Here is a 25,591-nt window from a genome sequence, read left to right on the forward strand (position 1 = left end):
CCCGCTAAGAGGGGAATGCATTGCAGTAGTATTGGAATTAATATTTTGAAGAATCGATAGACAAAAGTGGAGATGGCCGAGTTGGTCTAAGGCGCCAGATTAAGGTTCTGGTCCGAAAGGGCGTGGGTTCAAATCCCACTCTCCACATCTTTCCATTTTCCTCTCTTTTTCTCTTCGATTTTTAATTAAAAAGGATAATAATATCGAATTCAATTTATATTCACATATATTTTCTTATAAATTAATAATAGAATTTGAATCAGTAGTGAAGGGTATTTGTTATAATAATAAAAATAAATAAATAGGAAAGGGGAATTAGAAAAGATAAAAAGTCAATCAATGTCGAGAATCATCTTCTGGTTGGTTGCGATTTGATAATTTTTTATCCAAGGAAAATGTCTCACAATGATTAGCCTCGTAATTGCATTTTGGTCCTCGCTTTATTATATTTATAACTTTAAATTTATAAAATTAATAGTAAAGATAACTCTTTTATTTGGAATAAAATCTTTTAAGTGGGGTTCGATTATGCTGTAAGTATAATTTTATTCATTTTTCTAAGAAATGTCACTTAATATTTTTTCTTTAAAATTACTTTAATATGAGAGAGTTAGAATTTATAATTTAAGATTTTTTGCTTTTATCTTTTGAGTATATGATATAAAATTCTGTAAGTTTGTAGAAAAATTGCTAGAGATGATAATATAGTATCATCCAACTATTTCAAAGACAAAACTTAAATATTTTATTAGGTTAAGTTAAAAAAGTTTGTAAAATAAAAAATGTTTTAATATTAAAATGACTATATATATATATATATCAATCATTGAATTATTATTATTATTATTATTATTATTATTAGCTATTATTATTGATTTTGAGATTGTAAAAAAAATAAGAAAGAAAGAAAAGGTATATAAAGGAAAATGTCCAAAGCACCCATAGTGGTTTATAAGTTGACGAAAATACCCTTAGTTGTACAAATGGCAAGATCTTATTGGTCCACATAAACCCCCCAAAACCCTAACTCTGTTGCCCTCCCTCGCACTTCACCAACTTATACATCAGAACTTTAGGGTTTTAGCTACTTCTCTTCAGACGGAACAGAAGGAGAACAAGGAGCCGAAATCTCCTTTTGCTAGGGTTAGATTTAGTAATTAGATTCTTTCAAGGATTGTGAGTGAAGCGAAAATGGTGGCGGACAAGAGCAAGAAGGCGAAAACTGAGGAGAACCCCCAAGAAGAAAACGCGGAGCAAATCGACGGAGAGCTTGTTCTTTCCATTGAAAAGCTTCAGGAGATCCAAGATGAGCTCGAGAAGGTGAAATCCTTTTCTTATTTCGACGTCTCGTTGCACAAATTTATGGGATTTTTCGTTGTTCCTGGATTCGTGTGCCCTGTTTTACCTGGTTAATGAGCGAAATTTTGGTTAGAAATTGTTGGTCTGGTGATTTTTGTTGATGGGTTATTCATTCTGCACGAAATTCGAATTGAGATTCGATTAAAATTTGCGCTGACAAGATTTCTCTTAAGTCTGCTTTGTTGCTGGATTTGGATAAATGGTGAGAGTTATGTTGATAATTATGCCTGAAGTTGTTATCTTTATCTATGAACTCGTGAATTTTACGTGGATGGGTTATTTGTTTTACATGCTAGCTTGAGTTTATGCATTGTTGTGTTGATATTTAGAAACATGATGCGCTGTGTGAGGAATTCAAGCTGCAATTTTAGTCTACGGAAAAAAGGTTGAGACTTTACATCGCTTGCGTTTGGTGTTATATGGGATATCAAATGGAATCTAAGTGGTAGAAAAATGCTATTTTGTTGTGTTATTTGTTTCAGTATGAACATTTATGAGTGTGAAGGCCATACTTGCTTCTTCTTTCTCTGAATTTCATTATAGTTATAATCTGTCTATGATATCTTTTGGGACGTATATAATTGTTAGAATTTCAGATAATTGTTTGGTTCTCTTTGTATTCAAATCTTTGATAATTTCGTTGTAGCTGCTTTGTCACTAGCTGAATAGATTATTTGGTTCTCTGAAACAAGCTTCTCCCAGTTTCTGTTTGAGAAATTAGAGATTATCAAAACCTTATCACCTACTAATAATGATGCTCAAGAGTCAGATAAATTTCTCCCTTTAGAGGATAATAAACTTGACTACAATATGTTCTGTTGATATATATATATGTTGCATCGTATTTTCTTCCTGTCTGCATTTTAGAGAAGGGGTCAGTCCTGCAGGTAGAGTAGTTTAGTTTACCGTGTTCTCTTCCATGTACCATAAACCAGCAATTAGCTGTTTTATATGCTTGGAATTTAATTCTTACTCTATTACTGATGTATATATCTGCGATTTCTCCCATTCACAGATTAATGAAAAGGCTAGTGATGAGGTCTTGGAAGTGGAGCAGAAATACAACGAGATACGCAAACCCGTTTACGGCAAGCGTAACGAAATTATCAATTCCATCCCAGACTTCTGGCTAACTGCTGTAAGTACTCCCTCCCACGACTTTTCAAGTGTTATTTAGAACTTCATCTGCTAAATTAACAATCTCTACTCTTTGTATAGTTCCTGAGTCACCCTGCTTTAGGTGAACTGTTAACAGAAGAGGACCAAAAGGTTTGAGTTTTTCTCTAAGCAATGCCTATCTTTCTTCACACTGCATAAATTTAATTCAAATTTTCATTCCTTGCAGATGCATTTTGGACTTTGATCTTGCTTTACTTATTACCTTCTTGATCCGTCTTTCTTATTCTACAGATATTCAAGTATTTAAGCTTTCTGGAAGTAGAGGATGCCAAAGATGTCAAATCTGGATACTCTATAACTTTTGTAAGATTTACTATCAATTCCCTTGCTTGGTTGTGTCATTAACATTGTTCTTCCGTGTGGCTAATCTTAGAAGACGAAGTCTAGATTTAGTTTACCGTTGCACTAATTGTTGTGACTTTACTCGGGTGCAGCACTTTAATTCCAATCCCTATTTTGAGAACGGCAAGCTGACAAAGACATTTACCTTCCTTGAAGAAGGAGCCACAAAAATCACAGCCACACCAATCAATTGGAAGGAAGGCAAGGTAAACATCGTCTGTATTGCATAATGCAAACTGTTTCGTATCTAATTTGTCTATCCTAACGACCGTTTCAAACGATATTTGAACTTATGAAGGGCTTGCCAAACGGAGTTAATCATGAGAAAAAAGGGAATAAACGGACCTTAGCTGAGGAGAGGTAATTTCCATCTGCTCATCAAATGGTCTTGCACTAAGTGGAAAATTGAAAATTGGCACAAAAATTCTCGTTGTCGTTAATGTATTACAAACTTGTATCTTTCTAGTTAGCAATTTCATATCTACTACTCATCCACACTACTTTCTGTACAGCTTCTTTACCTGGTTTACCGATGCTTCACAAAAGGAAGATTCCGAGTTTGAGATTCATGATGAGGTAGGTGTTCCTCTATCTGCGGACTTATTGTTCGGTTTTCTATCTGTCCAGTTTGAATCTTAGGTATATCCTCTTCTTGCAGGTTGCAGACATCATCAAGGAAGATTTATGGCCCAACCCTCTCACCTACTTCAATAATGTAAACCATATATTCCTCATTTTTCAGTCCTGTTTGTTTCATTTTTAAGCGGAGTAAATTTACCTGAAGATATTTGCTAATGATGATGTATGATGCAGGATGCTGATGAAGAGGATTTTGAAGGAGACGAGGATGGTGATGAAGAGGTATGTTCAACTGTGTAAACTGACAAGATATCTTTTTTATCGAAACACCTTGAGCTTTTACTGATGTATATTGATATGCTCTTATCATCAACACTTGCATTTGCCTTGTTGCTTAGATTGGTTAACTTTTCTGCTAAAAATTCACGGGTTTTTGCTCGGTTTTTCCATCATGGCCTGATTTTCTCACGAGTCAGATGGTATTATCAATGTATTCCATTTCTTATTTCCCCTCGGTCTTCCAGGGAAAGGAAGATGACTCCGATGATGATGATGACGACGACGAGGAAGAAGAAGATGAGGATGGTGAGGAATGAATTGATGGGGGAAGGCTTATAACAGACGTGTAAAGTTTGTGCTATGAGGTTAATTTAGTGAAGGGCACATCTTTTTTTACCTTTCGGAATATTTTGAAGCACTGTACCGTAATAGTTACATCTTTGTTCTTATGAACCATTTGGCCATGTCTGAAAAATTCTTCCATGGCTGCAGTAACTTTCCTTTTTTTGTGTTTTGATCTGAATTTTTTTTTCTCTCGTGGAATGTGGTTTCCGTATCTTCGTGATCTCGCTGATTTTGATTGCGACTCATATTTAAATAAACTCCATAAATCTGAAAACATAACTGGTCGAATCAAGTTCAACTGGAACTGGTTTTTTACAGCCGTAGATTAATCCGGTCCGGCCCTGTTTTTACACGCCAATGAACCATCCCGACAAGACATTTTACCATTTCACCCATTGCATTTATTTATTTATTTATTATTTACATGTATATAAACATGCCCACTCAGCCTGAGAATCGATCTCACTGCTCACAAGCACACTTTTTCGTTGTCTCACTGTTCTGCAAGGTGACTCACACTTTACTCTCTCTCGCTCTCTCTCGATTGCAACCAGAATCATACAATCAAAGGTTATTTCGCACATCAGCTCTTGTCATGGGATCTGGAGCTGGGAATTTCCTCAAGGTTCTTTTCAAGAACTTCGATGTTCTTGCTGGGTATTCCCCAATTCCAATCTCTCTCTCGTCGTTGTATTTCTCCGGCAACCTATCATCTACCTTCATCTATTTGATCTTTGCCCTTGATCTCTTTCTTCTCCGTTGTCTGCTCCGTGTGGTTCGTTATTGATCTTGGACCGTTTTGACTGTTTTTTCTCAACCATGAGCAACCCATTTACCTTTTTGGGATCTGCCATGTGTAGTTTGGTTGATTGTTGCTGCAGAATACGTTGTGTCGAGCCTCTTGTTTCGGATTTTATTTTCTAATTTTGATATTGATAAGAGTAATAATATCGAGTTCATATGGAATTTGATGTTAATCATGGAATTTCCTGTTTGCCGTTCCATTATGCGATGTGGGCCATAGAAATCATGAGTTACAATTGCTGCAAGTGTTCATCTTTGGTCATGAGCAGCAAAGTAGGAGTGAATTTGGTGTTTTAGTTGCTTTTTCTAGTTCCATCCATGTGGAATCTGATGCGAATCATGAACCTATTCATTGGTCCTTTCATTATCCGAGGCGGGTCATAAGAATTCCGAGACATAACTGCTGCAAAATTTGATGAATGCCAGAAATCGATTTGTCTGAATCTTTTTCATCTCTTGGAATGAAATAAGCTAAGTCGCATACTGCGACTCGCAGTGAACTAGTTGAAAATTTTCTTGTGTTTCAGTTAACTTTGCTAATTCCCAATCACTGGTTGTGATTTGCAGGCCTGTTGTTAGCCTAGTGTATCCTCTGTAAGTGAAGCTGCAGTACATTATGTACCCTTTTTCGTCTTTTCTTTCTTTCGAAACAAGTTTCGGTTTTTTCATATAGTATGAGTATATTCTTTTAGCAGATTATAATGGCTGAGCAGATGGTTTTCTCTTTCGGGATTTGTTACGAGCTCTTGATCTGATGATTTCTCTTTCGTGGAAGGATAGATATGCCTCGGTCAGGGCAATTGAAACGCAATCTCATGCCGATGACAAGCAATGGCTCACATATTGGGTCCTCTACTCCTTAATTACCCTCTTCGAGCTCACTTTCTCCAAAGTCATCGAATGGTAAAACTCTTATTTCATTCCTTATCCTACACTTTGTTTTTAAACTGTTAGCCGGTAGAATCAAGCAAATATGAGTTTGCTACACCTCTACGCTCTTTCGAGTATCTGTTCGATGTCTCATTGGTCTTTGTTTTTTCGGTTTCCGATCAGTAAAAGTTTTAAACTTTTGATACTTCTTTCATTAAACTTTCGAATACTTGTTTCTTTTAGTCTTCTTTACTCGCTTTATCCTAAAACGGGATAAACTACTTTATTGTAGTTCCTTAGTATCACATTCACTCGCTTATCGAGCCTTGGCCTTAACAGTTCTATGTTAAACACTTGCATTACGGGTTTGGTGTGTTATTTCAGGATACCCATCTGGTCATACACGAAACTGATATTGACATGTTGGCTCGTAATCCCCTACTTCAGCGGTGCTGCTTACGTTTACGAGCATTATGTGAGACCTTTGTTCATTAACCCTCAGACCATCAATATATGGTATGTCCCGAAGAAGATGGACATTTTCAGAAAGCGGGATGATGTCTTAACAGCCGCTGAGAAATACATCGAGGAAAATGGACCAGAAGCCTTCCAGAAGCTTATAAGCCGGGTATGTGTCTCTTTACGTAAGTTTTCCTTTGCGAAATTTGATCAGACCAAGGCATAGAAGCATATCAAAGACGTACTATCTGCCTGCCTTTTAGCCGGGGTTGTGATTGTTTCTCGAATCCTCTGTCAATCCTCGCGTTAAGTTTCCTAGTTGAATTTGATCAAACCCGGGATATAAAGCGATGCAGGGGGGGCATAAAAATGGGATTCTCGGGTAATAGATAGAGTTTTGAATTTTAGAGAGAATTCGGAAATGGAAATGGAGAAATTTCTTCTGATCAATTACAGAAATTTATGCTATGTAAACCAAGCTTAACCCGAACTAATCTGGACTAAACCGGATATACTCTTCTTATCGAGCTTTCCCCCGTGTTGTGCAGGCCGATAAACACAGGAGAAACGACGATTACACGGTGTTTAATGACGGTTCTGGATACTGAGAGAGTGAATAATCTCAATCTTAGAAATCTGTAAGAAAATGTGTGTGCAGAGAAACAGATCTTAACAATGTCTTTTTGATGTTGTTTGTCAGAAGTGTTCCTGTTTTATGTGAACTTCTTCAAGGAGTTTCTGTTCATGTATAAACAAATGCCGTCTTTGAAGGTTATTTGTGTAATTATCTTAATACTCTCTTGCCTTTTATGCCCTTTTTTAAAAGCAGAGCACCTCTCCCACGTGGAATATCATCCTTTCCTTCTTTTTTTTTTGGTGATTTACAATCAGCAAGAGAATTATATGTACACTCATACATAATATATATACATCCATATATCCATAAATATGGATAAATTGAAAGGTATTTTTGTAATTTATCTGTTACTTGTCAATATCCCAGCTTGTAGGTCCAAAATGCGGATATTAAAAGAACACTCGAATCTGCATTGCTCCAACACCTGATTTTCGGATTCATGACCAAAAAAAAAAAAATATCTTTGTAATTAGCCTAACCCAATCCATTTATAATTATATTTGGGTGTAATATTAATGGACTTGACCCACATCATTTGGTGCTATAACGAGAATATTCCGTTAAAAATTTGTTTCTTATTCTTGTAGCCGAAGTTTTTCTAATGCAATATGGTTAGAATTATAATTATATATAACAAATTCAATTTACTATTCACCGACCCGTTTTCTAATTTGGGTGTTATTAGCCTGTCACAATCGACGTGCGACAAAATCTTAGTATGCTAAGATGCTATACATATTGGGGGGGCAAACCGCACATATTGGTAGTAGGACCACCAAAATTAAGTATCTCGAAATATAATCACAGATTCATTACAGCCAATCGTATTTATTCAAATTATGTCCAAGTTTATATTAAGTAATATTATTACCCTTAAATAATTGCGAAAAAAAATTTATCCAAAAGAACCTAAAACTTTGGTGGATGACGTCGCCATTAGTATTTAATTATAAGTTTGCAATTTGGGTTAATTAAAGTAACAAGTTGTAATTTAAATTTTATTTGCATGTTATATGGACAACAAGGTTTGGCTTTGTGTTGTTTGGATGAGACCACCTCAAGACGAGGAAGTTCGGATAGATATAGTTTTGACCTCTCTCTCTATATATATATATATATGAATTAATGATATTTGTGAATATATATATATATAATATATACATATATATATAGTATTAGAGCATGTGGTCGGTTACCATTGGTTTAGATTGGATTCATAAATTGATGGGGTGATTTGGTTCGGTTTGCTGTTAGTGAACCGATATTAAAAACAGCTTAAATTTAATATCTAACTCTTGTAGTTTTTCAATTAAAGCATATAAAATCAATCAAATGCTTGATTTAAATCCGTTCTTTGCATACAGAAAAATAATATCCTGTAAATTGAAATATACTTTAAATCCGTCCACATATACAGAAGTGGATCTAAAATTTTTTATTATAAAAACATTAATAATATGATGAAAGATAAAACAAATATTAAATTTTTTTATCACGGGCACATACATATATTAATATCATTTTTCACTAATTTTACAAATTAAATTATATAATTAAGATTACAATAAAATCAATAATAGTTTTCACTAATTTTTACAGATTAAATTATATAATTAAGATTAATCTTGGCAATATTCGTGTGTATGCTATGCATATGTGCATTGATATGTACACAACAGGCGCGTGGAATATAATTTTCTTCCCTAATAAAATCTTGTAACCATTTTTTTAGTGCACAAATTCCTTTTGTAAAACAAATTTAATGATGCAACGATGTGTATGTCAACGCATTGGAAGAAGAGAAAGATGCTTTTTTGTTCTAATTAAATTCACGTGCAATTTGAAAGATACTATTAATATTCGTAGTACTAATCGCCACATTACATATATAAATATGAGCTAATCTCTCTTAACTAACGTACGTCTCTACATTTATGTAAATATTATAATCTATGTTAAATTCGAGCATAACCATCATTAAGATAGATTATAAAAAACGGTATCATGTTTTGGCATTAATGCATCGTCGAAATTGTCTGGTCGATCGGTGTCAAGGAGAGAACCCTAGATATGATCATATGAATATACACATATGAACCCTAGAGAACCCATGAATATATATATATATCACCCTTTGGTTTTAAACCGGTTATTTGGTTTAGCTTCGGTTATTATTTTTTAAAATTTTTATTTTATGAGGTGCTTCCGTTGTTTTTCCGTTTGCATGTGTATATGTACTTAAGAACAATTCTAATTTGATTTGAGAATATATTAGAAAATTGTCCTGAAATATTGTTCTTAATTTCAATAGCGATCAAATCGATAAATTGGCTTTCTAATCTTTGATTTTATTGAAAGAAACTGAATCAACTGCATGTTCAATTTAATATTTTTAATAGTATGAAAACAATTATTAAGCAAGTGAAAATAATATTAAAACAATAAACAATTTTCTGATATACAATCCATTGAAACCCACCAATTTAATATATTTTTTTGTTAAACATCAATTTAATATTGAAAAATAAATTGGAACGATATAGGGAAAAAAAGGTTTTTACTCGTGAAACGAAGCTTAATCTTCGCTGTCGAGGTGAAGAGAAAGATCATGTGCCGCGAGAGGCACGCTGACTGCAATTAACACATCTGAGGATTTTATTTAATTAACGTGAAAATAATTTTAAAATAAATATATTATAAATTACGTATAGATCTTGTCTGTCTACACATTCGATTTATTTTAATGCATTTCTATGTTATTATTGTTATTTAAATTTCTATAAAGAAATCGTTATAGCCACGAACGATTAATTGCCTTGGTTGACCTATATATACTCCCATGCATTATTTTGATTATCTTGTATAACTTTTATGTTCCCCTAGATATTCTTTATCTTGTTCATAGGGAGAATCGCTGTAAAATACTTATACTTTTCCCTGATCTCAATTGTTTTTCTCCAAATAAATTCTATACTTTTAAATTATTGGCAAAAAAATATCTATCGTCAAATAACCGCCACGTAGATAAACGGAAATCCTACGTGGCGGCGAAATTCTCAACCTCTCTCCTAATCATTGTGCCATGTCATCGCCACGTCAGAAATAAAATAAAAAATAAATTACTTAATAATAATAATTAATTAATTAAATAAAAATCATAAAATAAATAATAAATATATATATACACATATACATATATATACATATATGTATATATACATACATACGTATATAAATATATACATACATATATATACATATATACATACATATAAACACACATATATATATATACCATATATAAATATATATGTACATACACATAAATATACATATATATGAATAATAAAAATATACATATACATATATATATACACATACATATATATATACACATGTACATATACATACGTATATAAATATACACATCCACATATATATATACATATATATACATACATATCAATACACATACACATATATATATATATTAATACATATATATAAACGTACATATATATATACATACATACATATACATTCACATATATATATACATTATACATATACATATATATACATATATACATATACATACACACATATACAACACATACACATACATATATAAATAATATATATACATATACATGCTATATATATACATACATATGAATATATAAATGTATGTATATACATATATTTATATATATATATATATGTTGTATATATATGTATATATATGTATGTGTATGTGTTGTATATGCATGTATATATATATATATGTATATGTATATGTATATATGTATATATATATATGTGTATGTATATGTATATTTTTGTTATTTATATATATGTATATTTATATGTATGTATATATATATATATTTAATTATATATGGTATATATATATATGTGTGTGTTTATATGTATATATATATATGTATGTATATATATGTGTATGTGTATATATATATCTATTTATTATTTATTTTATGATTTTTATTTAATTAATTAATTAATTATTATTAATTAATTTTTTATTTTATTTTTATTTTTATTTAATTTCTGACGTGGCGATGACATGGCGCGATGATTAGGAGAGAGGTTGAGAATTTCACCGCCGTAGGATTTCTGTTTGTCTACGTGGCGGTTCTTTGACGATAGGTATTTTTGACCAATAATTTAAAAGTATAGGATTTATTTGGAAAAAAACCAATTATATAGGTATTATTCAGTAATTAAAAAAGTACATGTATTAAATTGAGATCAGGGAAAAATACAGGTATTTTACGGCACCGATAAACATCTAATTCTAGATAATTTGATTATCTTATAATAGAAATATCGTTAATTATACATCTTTGTTTTGTTTCTTTTATTCAAAAAAAAAAAAAAATATCTCGATTTACAAGCTAATTGTAAGATAATTTATTTTTATTGTTATTTTTCACAATTGAATAAATTAAAGAACTCCAATAGATATCCTAATATTCTTCAAATCAAATAGAAAATAAATGTAAATTTTTTCATGATTCTCAATACTCCTCACAATTCCATACATTTTAATATATATACTATATATTAGATTAACGATTTTCATATTTCTACGTTTTAATACCTGGACGATTTTCATGATTCTCAATATCACAGTTTTTGAATGCTCAATTTTTTTATATATTAGATTAAACGATTTTCACATCCTCAATATTCCTCACACTGCTGTTGTTAAACCACCTTCCACCTGTTATTCCGATATTTGAGAGATTTTAAGTATTATATATTAATATTATCACAATATATAATTACTTCAATTCCATGTATAATATTCGTATTTTTATAACTTTTTTATAACCATCAATATAGACCATTGATTATTCACTTAACAACACATACTAAAAATTTAGTGACCTAATTATATATCCATTGTTCTTATCTTCTATAATATTTAGGAAAAAGGACACTTCTTTTAATATTATGGAAAAACGAGATGAATGTATACACACGAATTGCATCTAATGAATCAAAAGTAATTCTATTGTATTCCTCCAATGTATTAAAAAGTGAGACATTGTGTTCCGCCCACAAATACAGTGTACATGTTTTTGTCGTATATATATTTTTTTCGATACTTTCACTAGTTAGAATTTTTTTTTCAATGCAATATAAATTTTATGGAACAAAAGCTTAAATCTATAATAAATTTTAGAATATGTTTTATAATTTTTCCTGACAATTTCCACAAACAAAATTTTAACTCATGCAATTAGATTGTCGGTGTAAGATGATATACACTTTTCATGAATAATTCTTTTTCCATATGTAATTAAAAATATTTACACAACGAAAGAATAAAATTATATTTTTGAATAAATTTTATAATTTTCTACAGTATTCTGAAAAAATATTTTGAATTTGTTCAATTATTATCGTGTAAGATGATATGCATATAATACGATATTTTCATGCAAGTTTATAGTAACCCAACGTTAAAAAAAGTTCAAAGTCATGCAGATATTGTCGTCGGTGAAAGATGGTCACTCCTCCCGAAATGCCACGTGTAATTACTGGAGAAAGGGACATGGGCGAGCTTTGACCAGTCAAAGCGTTGGGTCCTCACCCACTCCCCCTTCTATTTGGACGTTTCCTAACTTACAAACAGATATACATACCACCTTGTGCATGCATCATGCATATGCATGTATTCCATTGTAAGTATAGGATAATGATTTTTATTTTTTCTAAATAATGAACTTCGAGCCCAAAATTTCTTTATATATATATATATATAAAGTTTATAAAATCAGAAATCCAGTGATTTTTACAAATGTAAGAAATGTTTTCAAAATATAGAGATTAGGGAATAGATAAATCTCACTTATGTTTTACGGTTAATAATATTGTACATCAACTATTCAGTTTTTTTTTTTTTATAATCCAGAAATTCACCGGATCGTTGACCCGACTATATCTCCCAGAAGACCGAAGAAATCTATGTGAATACCTCTCCCTATACTTGGATTTGAATCCAGAGTGAGAATATACTTTGCATGTTCTCTGATCACTAGATCACCCAAACTTGGGTTACTATTCAGTGTTATAATTTACACCAAAGTTATTACTTATTCGTGTTAAATATTGAATTATAAAATAAATAAGTAAACAATATCTAAAATGGATAAATAAGTAAACAATTGAATTTTTATTAAATATTCAATGTTTTTGCTTTTCAAAATTGATAATATTTCAAAATGCACGTGTGGCAGGAGCTAAACGAGAGAAGATACATTTCGAGGACTGGATAGGTTATACTTTCGATACTCGGAGTAAAATTTAAATATTTTTGTTGTAATTTCTTGGAATTGGAGTTTGAATTTATTTTGTATAATTAATTAAATATTTTTAAAAAGTATAAATACTATGTAACGTATTAATTATCTTTACGTCATTTTGTCAGTGAATGATGTTCATCTAATATAGGCGTTGTGTTCCTCTATTACTGAAAAAAAAACGATTATTTAATTTATATTTAACGTGTTTTAGGGTGGAATTCCGTCGTTTCCTATTTCTAAATAAATAAAAAATTTTGGATATTTATTAGATTTTCAGGGTTCCGTTTGAAAATCAAAATCTGAATTCGTATCCAAACTCGCATTATTGAATTCGATCGGCGTCAACGTAAATCCGACGTTATAGTATGTCATCGTGTAGTTCCATATTTAGTATTTATATGATCGAATGTGCCAAATGCATATATCATTTGTCAATATCAACCGTCAATCGCAAACCGTTTCCACCGATCGTAATCCGTAACAACAAATCTGTCGTAGCTTGAAATTTCTTTTCTCAAAGAAAAATCAACCCAATATATATATATATATAGAATGTCACCTTATATATATATATGCGTACATATATATAGAATCACTACTTACGGTCCATATATTTATATTTATATATATGTATATATGTCACCACTTACGGTCTCTCTCTCTCTATATCCAATATTAATAATCTTTTAAATCATATACATCACATCTATCTTATTAGATTATTACATCCTTTGTATACTTTGATCTATAACACATGTGGTCACCGTGGAGCTTCGAAAATCGGAAAGAATATTTTAAGATTATCAACTTATTAATTATCTTATTAAACTAAAGAAAGAGAAACCTGCTTAAATATCGCCTTCACTTCCCTCAGTTACTTCGTACAATCTCCCTCTGTCTCTCTCTCTCTCTCTCTCTCTCTCTCTCCTTAACGATCTTTTCTCCATAACTTTGTGTCACCCTAACTCCATAACCATAACCACTTGTTTGCTTCATCATATATACTTCTGATATATAATTTCCTAGTTACACCAAAAAAAAAACTTGATTTCAGAAAAAAAAAAATGTCGAGCAGAAGATCTCGTTCAAGACAATCAGGAGCTTCGAGGATTTCAGACGATCAAATCAACGATCTTATACTCAAGTTGCAGCAACTTCTCCCCGAACTTCGGAACAGGAGTTCCGACAAGGTAACTAACTTCTTGTAATAAGATTATGCCGAAAATTAACTAACTCCTCCAGGTTTCAAAATGATATATGTCTTTTTCATGACATTAATTATACACATATTACGGCTTTTGAAACCAAGGGTACGTATATATATACATACATATATATATATATATGATATTGGAGATTATTATAAAATTGGATAATTTAATGGACAGGTATCGGCGGGAAGGGTGTTACAGGAGACGTGCAACTACATAAGGAACTTACACAGAGAGGTCGATGATCTAAGCGAGAGACTCTCCGAGCTTCTCGCAAACACAGACTCTGCTCAAGCTGCATTAATCAGAAGCTTACTTACTCAACAATAAATGCTTTTTTTATATTTATTTTAAATTTAATTTCGACCCGAGAAAGTAATGATTAATTATTCCCTATGCTTTCTTCCTCAAATCTGTGTGATTTTTGTTTTTTTTTCTTATATTGCTCTTTTTTGTTATTATGGTTTTCCTCCATCTCTCCCATTAGGGTTTGCGGTTATGTTTATATAATATATATATAGATATATATATTCTGTCAATGAGCTAGATCATGATTTCTCCTCCAAGACTCGAATCAAACATTATAAGCACATCGCATTTAAGTAAAAATTGATATTCAAAATGATTTTTTTTACGGGATGACATATACAAGACTCATGGATCGAATTCACGTTGTTGTTGACAATCGGATTCATCGGTAAATATTCAAGATGTCAAAATTAACTTTATAATAATAAAGTAATACTATAATATCTTTTTTGGGAAGCAATCAATAAATAATATTACATGCAAGGATTACCGAGAAGGGATGGAGGGGGCTTTGGGGGCAAGAGAGTATGGGGTAAATTTGACGCTATGCACTCAAAAGAAGCACAAAAGCTGCAAAAAGATATGGCCTTCCCCATTTTTTAGATTTTACTACTTTGACCCATAAAAATTCACAAATATAATATATATATATATATATATAACTGTCAAATATTTTCTCTAGAAAATTAAATTTTTCCTGGATTTCGAAGAGTTTAAAGATAAACAAGTTATAAAAAAAAAACTAAAACATACAACTTTCTTCTTTTTAAATTAAAACAATATTGCCATAGAACTTGTCCTATTGTTCGTCCTCTCCTCTGTCGTTTACCGCGGGAAAAAAAAAAGAATTTCAAACCCCAAATAAATCAAGTTTTGATACAATACTTGAATTGCAAGGTTCTCTATTATTAGATAATACGAGATTTTAAAATGAATTTTATTTTTCAGGTCACAAGTGAAATGCTTTTTTAAAACTCTTAGTTATCATCGTACGTTGATCATTGTAAATATATACTATTGCAGTAATAATTTGTTACTTTATTTATATAAAAAAGTAATTTGTTAATTTTCATTGTACGTTGATCCAAGAGAAATGACTCTTTTTTTTTGTGATCATGATTTTTAAACGGGCTTAGTTCATGCAAAAGTTTGCCCTTTTTTTTTGTTATCCGAATGTTCAGTTTTATTTCCAAACTGCAATGTTTTTTTTATAAAAAAATATATATTTCCATGCATGGATAATAAATAAATAAATAAATAAGTCGGGGGACATAAATAGCACTTATTACGAAAGCGAGTAGAAGGGTCGATGGGAGAGCATGTCACGTGACCATACCTTGCTATCAGGTGACGGACGTCGATTCCGACGATTCCATGGAAGCTCCCTCCTCCATCCAAAAATAGCTTCTCCAAATCGAAACTCATACTCTCCCCTGAATTTCAATCTCTCTCTCTTCTCACGATTCCAGTCATTTGAATTGGATTCGACACATCGAATTCGATTTCCGCTCTCGTTTCATTTCTTTCTCCTATCGGAGGAAGAATGAGAAGAGCACAACGGCGAATACAAATGGCAATGGAATGGTAAATATAGCATCTCCGTTCATCGCCATTGATCTCGATTCGAGGGTTTTTTTTTCTGGGTTTTTGTTTTTTTGTTCGGTGAGAAACCTTAGGGGATGGGCAATTGCTTCGAATCTTGCTCGAATGGGAGCGATAACGACGACTCTCCAGTGAACTCAGAGACATTTTCACGTAAGATTCTTCGAACAGTGCTTGCTCATTTCTCGTAATCCCTGTTTGTTTCGATCCAAAGTAAGTTTTGATTGGAGAGTCTTCAGAAATCGGTTTAGAGTAGTACAAATTCTCAGGTTCGGATTATCTTCGACGCCATTAACTTACAAAGAAAGAAACAGAAGTTGGTTTCTTGATTGTGCAAGTACTTTGCTGCTGGAATCTCAATATGTATTAATCAGACCCGACATGACAATGGGCAAATGAAACAAGGAAATTGTGTTTTGCATAATCTTGTTTTTAGAGCTCAAGCTGAAACATAAACAGCAATGTTGGATTGGATCACTGTTCTAAGCAATGTCTTGGTTTGTTCCTCTGTATAGACTTAGTTGCGGATTTGTTTGTTCTGAAAGGTTTGGAAACTGATAGAACAATCATTAGAATCGTTTACATCATTAATGCTTAATCACAAGGGAAGAAAACCATATCTTAAACCACTGTGTTCATGTACTAACTTGGTTCCAGTATCGGTCTCATTGATGTTAACATGTCATACCGTTTTCAGGAGGTTCTTGTTCTCCTGTCAAAACCCCGAGTATTTTATTTCCTTGGAGGCTAAAATCTCGCAATACTACTAAAAGTGAAGCTGTTACTCTAACTACGGGTAGCAATGTAGAGGATACATTGTACAACCCGAGCTCGAAGTCATTTATGTTCAATGAGCTGAAGAATGCAACCGGAAATTTCTGTTCTGATAGCCTCATCGGTGAAGGAGGTTTCGGGTTTGTTTATAAGGGCTGCATTGGCGGGTCTGGAAATGAAATTGCTGTCGCTGTGAAGAAGCTCAAACCCGAAGGGTTTCAGGGTCACAAGGAGTGGCTGGTAAGTTTTCCGGTTATTTTCCGCATCGTCTGGTTATTTTCCCCTTTGAACCAAATCTTACCTGTATGTTTACTGTTTCACCAGAGAGAAGTAAATTATCTCACTCGGCTGCATCACCCGAGTCTGGTAAAACTGATAGGTTACTCCTGGGAAGGCGAAAACCGTCTTTTGGTGTATGAGTACATGCCTAATGGCAGCTTGGAGAATCATCTGTTTGCAAGTAAGAAAGAATGTTGGACAGAAACTTATGTGCATTTCCCATATACCTTATTTTCCGACTTGAAACTCTGACATAGCCTATGTTAAATCGGGTAGAGGGTCATGCCCTTTCGTGGACGTTGCGTATGAAAGTAGCTATTGGTGCAGCTCGCGGTCTACGTTTCTTGCACGAAGCTAAGGACCACGTCATTTATAGGGACTTGAAGGCATCGAATATCCTTCTTGATTCGGTATGTGTCACTCAAAGTACCAATCTTTTAGTTTCCTTTTCGATACCCTTTTAAAAAATTTTACATGTGGTTGATCACAGGAATTTAATCCGAAGCTTTCGGATTTCGGATTAGCCAAAGAAGGTCCTAGCGGTGACAATTCACATGTCACCACCGAAGTCATTGGCACTCAAGGTTATGCAGCTCCTGAATACCTTGCAACAGGTCTGTAAGTTATGATAAATTGTAAAAACTTTCTGAAAGTTGGATCACATATTAATTTTGGGTTTGGTTCAATACACTCGACAATCTGGAATACGAATTTTTCGAAACACGTGACAGATACAAGGTGTTTTCACATGTCTGATCAGGTCATCTAACGACCAAGTGCGATGTCTACAGCTTCGGAGTAGTTTTGCTAGAGCTCCTCACGGGGAGAAGAGTCATAGACAGAACCAAATCCCGAGAAGAAGAAAACCTCGTGGAATGGGCGAAACCGTACCTTAGGGACAAGAGGAAAGTGTTCAGGATAATGGACACGAAGCTCGTGGGTCAGTACCCACAGAAAGGCGCATTCATGGTGTCGTTCTTGGCGTTACAGTGCATCGGAGAAGCTAAGGTCCGACCATCAATGGCGGAGGTCTTGTCTCTTCTTGAGAAAGTTCCTGTTCCAAGGCATAGTAGTTGTAAGAGCAGAAACAGTTTCAAAGCCTCAGCCTCTTTGTCTTCTAAGAGTTTTCTCAGACACAACAATAAGGAGTAAAACTTACTGCCATTTCTTTAGTTAAAAATACTTGGCTAATGCAAATATTTAAAGTTTTATTTCACGTATCGCACTTTTTAAACATTTACATACATACATATAACTGTCAAGAGACATAATATTAGTACTAATATGGTACATAAACACCAACGTTTAGGATATTACAGTTTTACCTAAACACAGTACAAATCCAAGAAGCTTACAAAGAAAGAAAAAAGAGTCATTTAAACAAAAAAGAAAGTGATATAAAAAAAGGGGGAGAAGAAAGAACTTAAAACTCCCTTCTCTCAGTTGTTCAAACATTCAGTTTCTCAATCTCCCTCCTCAGAGCATTAGCCCTAACCAAGCTTCCGATTGTGTTCACAGCCAGTTTCAGATCCTCCAACGGATTTCCGGGCACGACCCGTTTGTATAAATAGCTATCGAACGTCATTTTCTGAACGTACTCGTCCCCACACATCTCGACGAACGCTTCTCTAGCTGGGTTGGACCTGTAGAACACTTTCTGCAGCACGTCCAGAACCTTGTACGTCGGCCAGTATGTCTTGTCCCATTTCTCCAGGTATTTCCTCAAGTCTCCCTCATCGATCATCTTCTTCCCTGTTGCGGATTACGATAACAGATGTTACAGCTCGGAGTTATCGAAGCAAATTTTCTCTGTGAAGAGATATGAACGTTTAGTATGCTTTATCTTAGATTAGAGTTCAAGATTGTCGCGAACTATCAAGAGGCAAAAGGTTAGAGTAAAATGTGAATCATATATATCTCAAAGTTTCTATCTTTAACCAGATTGTGAATCATATATATCTCAAAGTTTCTATCTTTAACCAGATTCTGTTCCGAAAAATTCGGAGAAGCTTTGTGCATACCGTTCTGAGAGCATTCGACAATGGCATCAGCACACATTCTCCCACTCTTGGCCGCAAAATAGATCCCTTCGCCAGAGCATTTTGTCACATATCCGGCTGCATCGCCCACGAGGGCCACTCGTTGGGAGGCTCTACGAGGGCGAGGGTGCTCGGGAATTGGGTGAGCCTCGACTCGGATGATCTTGCCTCCCAGAATCTTGTCTCTTGCCCTGTTCCGGGTAGCGAGTTGGAATTGCTTGATATCGCCTTTGTGAGTAACAGTTCCAGTTCCGACGGCAACATGGTCGCATTTCGGAAAGACCCATCCATAGAAATCCGGCGAAACGTCGTCTCCCACGTACATCTCAGCAAGATTCTCATAGTAAGTCATTTTCTCATCTGGGATTTTGATTCTTTCCTGCAAGAAATTTCACCACTTCATGCGCCAAACCGACATTTCGAATTCCAGATTCCTGACCCAAATTCCAGGTTTCAGCGAATACTGTTTGAATTTGAACTCGTTCCCTTATATAATCTCTACCAAAGCTAACATTGTTCATGAGGAGTTGTTACACTATGCAGATAAATTCACCTAATTCAATGCATTCAAATCAAAATTTCGGAGATCATGAGGAAGAAAATCGACCTGAAACGCGATGGCGTACTCGTAGTCGCCGGCATTGATGGATTTAGCAACCCTAGAATTCGCTCCGTCAGCCCCAATAACGGCGTCAACCTCCATCGTCTTCTTCTGCCCTGTGGCTCCTGTTCTTCCGTCATACTCGGTGTAATGCAAAACGTACGGCGAATCCCAATTTTCCGGTAGATCCATCTTCAGGAACAAGCCATTGATGACAGTAGCTCCACTCTTCTCTGCTCGCTCCCTCAGGAACGAATCTAGAACCTCTCTCCTCACCATACCAATATACTCATGCTCCTTCAGCGTCTGACCGATATCGACGGCGATGTTCGACGGCGATATCATCTTCATCTTCGTCACCTTCCGATCGATGATATCGAGCGGGAGATTGAACTCTCCGACCATGCAGAGCGGGATAGCGCCGCCGCAGGGCTTGCAGTTGTCGAGCTTCCGCTCAATGAGCACCGTCTCGATTCCTCCCTTGGCAAGCGTTTCAGCGGCGGATCCTCCGGCAGGACCTCCTCCGATGACAGCGACCCGGAGTCTCCGGTCGGCGAGCTTGGGGCTAGATCTGGCGGCGGTTATTCGGAGAGAGCTCCGTCGTCGCCGAAAATTGGCACGCTGCGGCGGAGCTTGGTAGATGAAATTCAGTTGCTCCGCCGTGGATTGCCGGTGTCCGGTGAAGGACTTGAGAGAGAGAGAAGCCATTTCTCGCCGGCAACTGAAGAGTTGAGAGAGAGTGTCTGGTCTGGGTATGTGTTCTTCTTCTTCAGTTTATTGAATTTATTATTTATTTTTTATATTATTTTTGGTGGGAGAGAATACGGTAAGAGATTTTCGGATGCGTTTGACCGTTGGATTGAGAAAATGGACGATGAAGATTGGATTTGGATAACGTGAGGATAAATGTTTTTCTGGTTTTGGAACATTGGGGCGCCCATGCATGCCATTTGCATGGAGCAATTGGCTGAGATTCGGCCACGTAGGATATCTGTTAACTTATCGTTTTGTGATATTTCCAATGGAAAAAATCTGCAAATTTTCATATTTCTTTCGTGATAATTTTGTGGTAGTATCTTTAAAAATGCTGGTTATAACTTTATCCTATATATATATATATATAATATAATTCGTTTATTCAATCTTTACTTATTTAGGATCATTAGTAAAAAATCGTAGAAATTTAGGTACATAAACAACATTAAAGATATATGAAGTTTTATTTAACAATTTTAAAACAAAGATATATACGAATACATACACAAAAAACATGCAAAATGAATTGTCTCGTATGCAAAAAGCTTGATAACTATTTTGTTTCAAGTGATGTATACAGCACTATTGGCGTATTTATTTCAAGTAATTTTCTACTAATTATTTACAAATGTGAAATTGGCATTATCATTTTTTGAAATCCACGAAATTACTCTAATTTTTTAATTACTCTAATTTTTATGATTTATCAAGAAAAATCTTTTACTTTTTTACCAGTTATAACCAAATTTTGTTATATCTAAAGAATTTATTCTCATTTAATTTAATTAACCAAAACAAGCATATTCGAATGAAAAATACTGAGAAAATTAAGGATTGGGAATGAAATCAAGCAGGAGTTTTCCCCCTAACATTACACCGAAATTTTTATAATTGAACCAATGTAACATTTATATTACATTCTCTAACACCAACATTCTTGTATGCACAATGTTCCTAGAAGAAACCCTTCTGTTGTATACATACGTACATACGTACATACATACATACATGTGCATTCTAACATATACACTGGGCATACAGTATATCCTGTAATGTACAAACATGCATACTCAGAACCTACTCTTTGTTAAGGCAAAAGCCTCAGCATCCACTGAAGAAGTTACCAGTTCCCAAACCTGAGTTAATTCCTTTGCTGCAATTCCCAAAACATGTAAGGATCATCACTTCACCATTTTCTTCTTCCTTACATGTTTCGGGTTTAAGCGCGAAAACTCGTGTTTAAACCAACGACCCGAGTTGTTTTTTTTTTTTTTAAAGAGTAGATCAAGAACATGATGAACTAGTTTTCAAGAACAAGACAAGATATTTAAGTAGTAGTTTTGTAATAATTGAATTCTGACCTGGTTGTAAGAAGTCTGGCCAAACCCTGAAGTGCTACAACAGGCAGAATCTGGGAACCATGTATTATGATGATGATGATCACTGGTTCCCATGGGCTGATGAGGAAACTGGAAACTGGTATTAGATTGATACATCGAAGGATCTTGTTGCAAGTTTAACTCGATCCCTTGATCCAACTTCTTGTCATCATCTTGCATGCTCATACTACCAAATGGATTACCATATGAATATTCCTCCCCGAATTGTAAACTCAAGCACCCGTTTCTGTTTAACTCGTTCAAGGTACTGGGTTCGGGTCCTAAGTTGTCAAACTGTCCCGGGTTGCAGATCTGATCTTCTGGCTTTCCATGCTCAAAGAAACCCGAGTAGACCGCAAGTGAAGGAACAGTTGATGTACTCCTCATGTCTCTGTTCATCATAAATGTGAAATCAGTGGAATATATAGTCAAGAATTCAGAGTGAAGTAGCAGTATGACTCACCGATGCAGCAGAAAACTTGGATCGCCCGGTATGATGATCTGTTGGTTATCGTCGTCATGAAGCCAAGATAACGAATGAGCTTCTTGCACTCCTCCCATTGCCAATGGCAACGATATTCCACAGTGAAACTGCATAAGAAGACTTGATCAGTTCAAGAACAGAGAGGGAGAGAAAGGGGGAGAGAGAGAGAAAGAGAAGGGTTATAACCTGGCTTGTGCATCCTACCGGTATAAGTTGGTTCTTTCTGGAATTTTCCTGCGAAATGAAGTCACCATGGTAACATGATCTCTCTTACCTTCAAGAACAGCTTCTATATATACTCTACATGTATTTGTATACGTATTCAAACAATGATATTGCCACATACATATGCTCCCAAGAGACTGAATTGGACACCTAACTTGCGAAATTTCGTGATCGGTGATAAGTTAAAGGGACATTACATACCCTGTGAATCTGAATCTTCTCGACGGAATTCCTCAACGATTCTTCCAACTGCCCGAGGTGCTCTACGTTTTCAATTCTATCGATATTCCCCCAACAGCTGAAAATAAAAATAGCTCCTTTAGCTTTAGAAATAACCAGCAAACAATGCAGATCCAAGCCACTCTTGTATAGATCATTGAAATTATAATTGCACAATGGATTTGCCATTATAACATAGAAACGGAACGGGACAGAGCATGCTTTCTCTATTGATCAATTCTAATCCAACCAACAGCAAAAGACTATATAATGTTTTCAGTTTCACCATGAAACGTTATAAAAAGATAAGGCGATAATATACATTTTTTTTTTTCAGGGATGAAACCAAAATAAAACATTGAAGATAAAATCACTACTTAAAAGAAAAAGAGCTCCAAGAGTGCACCTTAGTCTCCTATGTATCTCGGTAATTTGAGCCTGTAAAACCGCTACTTGATTACTCAAAACCTGGCATATGGTAAGTTAAGAGGCTTAAACAATAATCGGGCAAGTACAATCTCGGGTCAGGACAAGAAATAACCATGTCTTGATCGATCCATACCTCGGCAGTTTTATTCCTGCAAGACGAAACAGGGGCAAGATTTCAGATATTTCGAAGCTGAAAATGATGTATACGTATATATGTATGAACGTCGGACAATGTAGATCAAATACCTCGCTCCTAAAAACTCGTTTATATTCACATCATGGTCCAACTTCTTAAAAGTCTTCTTCAGTGCCTATAGGTAGAAGACACCACAGTAAAATGTTTCAGCTCAGAATTTCTCCAAACTACAAAATTTAAGAGACAGATAGGAACAAATCCAGTGAATTTACTTCAAGGCTCTCCAGTTTCCTGTTACATTCAAAAAGGAAAACATCTTAGTTTCATGACACTATGACATCGACAGAAACAACCTATGTACAAGAGAACAATCTGTGTTTCATAATAAACCTTTTCGTCCTTTCTTGGGGAGTTAACTGGGAAAACTTGGCGATGACATCTTCAATGCCGCTGCAAGAACACACCATATTAAATCATTCAATTGCAGACAATGTAAAATGTGAGAATAGCTCATCATTATGTCTTCAATAAAATCCATTTTAACAAAACTAGCATCAAAGGGGATGCATCCAAACCACAGATATTAACATACATTATCGGTTTTATACCACAAATCGATGTGGTTTTCTGCTACATTATCACATTCAAGAAACAAAAGATTTCTACCACAATGCATCCTAATGCAGATATCAACGTGCTTTGTTGGTTTTCCACAACAAATCAACAATGTAAAAGACCAACTCTTTGAACTTCCTCAAGAACCAGATGAAGCTCATAAGCATCATTGAAACACACATTTCAAGGATCATACACAAATTAACAACCAACACCCTCAATTAGTATTATTACCGCATACCAAAGTGAGTGGTCAATCGGGATATTACCTGTGTTCGCCATGGAAAAGCGTAGGCTTTCCTGTGGGAGAAAACATAAGAAGCACTATATCAATGTCACACAAAATTGACAATTCCTTTGCTTTTTTCAGTATCCCACTTCTTCTCTTCGAGTATGTAACTTGTCTGTTGCTTGTGCTCTCAAGCCGTTTGATCTTCAGCTTAACTCTTCCCATCCTGCAAATTCCATAATGGAAAGAAAAAACGACAGAACAAAAGAAAACCCATTAAATCTGACAAATTTCCCAGAAAAAATCTGATCTTGCAACCAAATCATTCGTGTACTCACTTCAATGAGCAAAGGATTTGACTTCTTGAATGGGTTTTTAGTTCCAAGCGACAAACCACAAAAAAGGTCACGCAAAATCGAACTCGCCGGATTTGGTACAACGTGAAAATGGTTCAACCCATCAAGAAAAACCCCTCCTTGAAGATTGGAAGAGAGCAAATAAATCACTTGAAGAATTCGAAGTCGAACTCTTTCAGACAACAAGACGAGGAAAAGAACAGAAACAGAGACCTCGTGATCTTTGCGTCGAACAGGAAAGAAAAGATACCAAGAAGAGGAAATCACGGAGGAAACATGAATCAACATGATTCTAGGAGAAGAAGAAGAAAAAAATCGAAAGAAAGAGGACGAGGACGAAGGAGACTAATGGTGGGAGAGAGAGAGAGAGAGCTCACACAAGCTCACGAAAGGACAACCTTCGATTTCGCTGTGTAGCTCAAGACGTCGACCATCGGAAAATGTGTGTTCAGTGTAGAGAGAGAAAGAGGGAGAGATTAAGCCTTGTTTTTTTTATTGAGATTAACGGGCATTTTTCATTGAGAATATTTTAAATAGTCTTAATTTATCAGTCTAAATATTTTGTCTATATAACATAAGGTTTTAAAATTAAATAAGGTATTATTAGATTTTTGCATTTAAATATATTATTTAATATTTTTAAACAACGAGTCTGCTGCTATTGGGCCCAAGACACCAGCCCATATAGAGTCTTCCGTATCCCTTTGCCCTAATTTCACCCCTTCTGTTCTTCTATTTAAACAACAGCAGACGCAGTCGTTGC

The 25,591-nt window shown here is 34.6% G+C and overlaps 6 protein-coding genes and 1 non-coding gene across 13 annotated transcripts; 5 read left to right on the forward strand and 2 right to left on the reverse strand.

Annotated features, from left to right (window-relative positions):
- Window positions 1–66: 66 nt before the first annotated feature.
- On the forward strand, window positions 67–147 carry TRNAL-AAG. The gene has a single exon. It is a non-coding gene; the product is annotated as a tRNA-Leu (tRNA).
- A 914-nt stretch (window positions 148–1,061) lies between these two features.
- On the forward strand, window positions 1,062–4,274 carry LOC104813877 (NAP1-related protein 2-like). The gene is made up of 10 exons (XM_010541662.1): window positions 1,062–1,320; window positions 2,375–2,497; window positions 2,578–2,628; window positions 2,770–2,841; window positions 2,973–3,086; window positions 3,179–3,240; window positions 3,393–3,456; window positions 3,539–3,595; window positions 3,694–3,741; window positions 3,984–4,274. The coding sequence occupies exons 1-10, from the start codon at window positions 1,192–1,194 to the stop codon at window positions 4,053–4,055; spliced, it is 792 nt and encodes a 263-aa protein (XP_010539964.1). The 5' UTR covers window positions 1,062–1,191; the 3' UTR covers window positions 4,056–4,274.
- A 258-nt stretch (window positions 4,275–4,532) lies between these two features.
- On the forward strand, window positions 4,533–7,013 carry LOC104813878 (HVA22-like protein a). 2 transcript variants are annotated; one of them, XM_010541663.1, is made up of 5 exons: window positions 4,534–4,740; window positions 5,455–5,481; window positions 5,668–5,790; window positions 6,142–6,385; window positions 6,765–7,013. In XM_010541663.1, exons 1-5 carry the CDS (start codon window positions 4,679–4,681, stop codon window positions 6,822–6,824), a joined length of 516 nt encoding a protein of 171 aa, XP_010539965.1. In that variant the 5' UTR covers window positions 4,534–4,678; the 3' UTR covers window positions 6,825–7,013. The 2 variants fall into 2 exon arrangements, with proteins under 2 accessions (XP_010539966.1, XP_010539965.1); XM_010541664.1 differs by lacking the exon at window positions 5,455–5,481 and having other exon boundaries at window positions 4,533–4,740.
- Window positions 7,014–14,080: 7,067 nt separating this feature from the next.
- On the forward strand, window positions 14,081–14,885 carry LOC104813879 (transcription factor PRE3). Its single transcript, XM_010541665.2, has 2 exons — window positions 14,081–14,375; window positions 14,574–14,885. Exons 1-2 carry the CDS (start codon window positions 14,250–14,252, stop codon window positions 14,724–14,726), a joined length of 279 nt encoding a protein of 92 aa, XP_010539967.1. The 5' UTR covers window positions 14,081–14,249; the 3' UTR covers window positions 14,727–14,885.
- Window positions 14,886–16,021: 1,136 nt separating this feature from the next.
- LOC104813880 (protein kinase 2B, chloroplastic) lies at window positions 16,022–18,576 on the forward strand. Of its 2 annotated transcripts, none has more exons than XM_010541667.2 (6): window positions 16,022–16,460; window positions 17,005–17,321; window positions 17,406–17,541; window positions 17,637–17,770; window positions 17,851–17,974; window positions 18,121–18,576. In XM_010541667.2, the coding sequence occupies exons 1-6, from the start codon at window positions 16,385–16,387 to the stop codon at window positions 18,510–18,512; spliced, it is 1,179 nt and encodes a 392-aa protein (XP_010539969.1). In that variant the 5' UTR covers window positions 16,022–16,384; the 3' UTR covers window positions 18,513–18,576. The 2 variants fall into 2 exon arrangements, with proteins under 2 accessions (XP_010539969.1, XP_010539970.1); XM_010541668.2 differs by having other exon boundaries at window positions 17,688–17,770.
- Window positions 18,577–18,606: 30 nt separating this feature from the next.
- Window positions 18,607–20,763, reverse strand: LOC104813881 (geranylgeranyl diphosphate reductase, chloroplastic). Its single transcript, XM_010541669.2, has 3 exons — window positions 20,007–20,763; window positions 19,382–19,778; window positions 18,607–19,112 (listed from the first exon to the last, which is right to left on the reverse strand). Exons 1-3 carry the CDS (start codon window positions 20,706–20,708, stop codon window positions 18,808–18,810), a joined length of 1,404 nt encoding a protein of 467 aa, XP_010539971.1. The 5' UTR covers window positions 20,709–20,763; the 3' UTR covers window positions 18,607–18,807.
- An 834-nt stretch (window positions 20,764–21,597) lies between these two features.
- LOC104813882 (agamous-like MADS-box protein AGL65) lies at window positions 21,598–25,299 on the reverse strand. Of its 5 annotated transcripts, none has more exons than XM_010541670.2 (12): window positions 24,811–25,299; window positions 24,513–24,698; window positions 24,019–24,078; window positions 23,901–23,919; window positions 23,739–23,803; window positions 23,626–23,641; window positions 23,470–23,531; window positions 23,046–23,142; window positions 22,806–22,853; window positions 22,599–22,726; window positions 22,118–22,526; window positions 21,598–21,959 (listed from the first exon to the last, which is right to left on the reverse strand). In XM_010541670.2, the coding sequence occupies exons 2-12, from the start codon at window positions 24,695–24,697 to the stop codon at window positions 21,858–21,860; spliced, it is 1,191 nt and encodes a 396-aa protein (XP_010539972.1). In that variant the 5' UTR covers window position 24,698; window positions 24,811–25,299; the 3' UTR covers window positions 21,598–21,857. The 5 variants fall into 5 exon arrangements, with proteins under 5 accessions (XP_010539972.1, XP_010539975.1, XP_010539973.1 ...); XM_010541673.2 differs by having other exon boundaries at window positions 21,598–21,909; window positions 24,811–25,296; XM_010541671.2 differs by having other exon boundaries at window positions 25,206–25,294.
- Between the last annotated feature and the right edge of the window lie 292 nt (window positions 25,300–25,591).

This window comes from Tarenaya hassleriana, unplaced genomic scaffold (assembly GCF_000463585.1).
Source record: "Tarenaya hassleriana unplaced genomic scaffold, ASM46358v1 Cleome20, whole genome shotgun sequence".
Classification (NCBI taxonomy): Eukaryota; Viridiplantae; Streptophyta; class Magnoliopsida; order Brassicales; family Cleomaceae; genus Tarenaya; species Tarenaya hassleriana.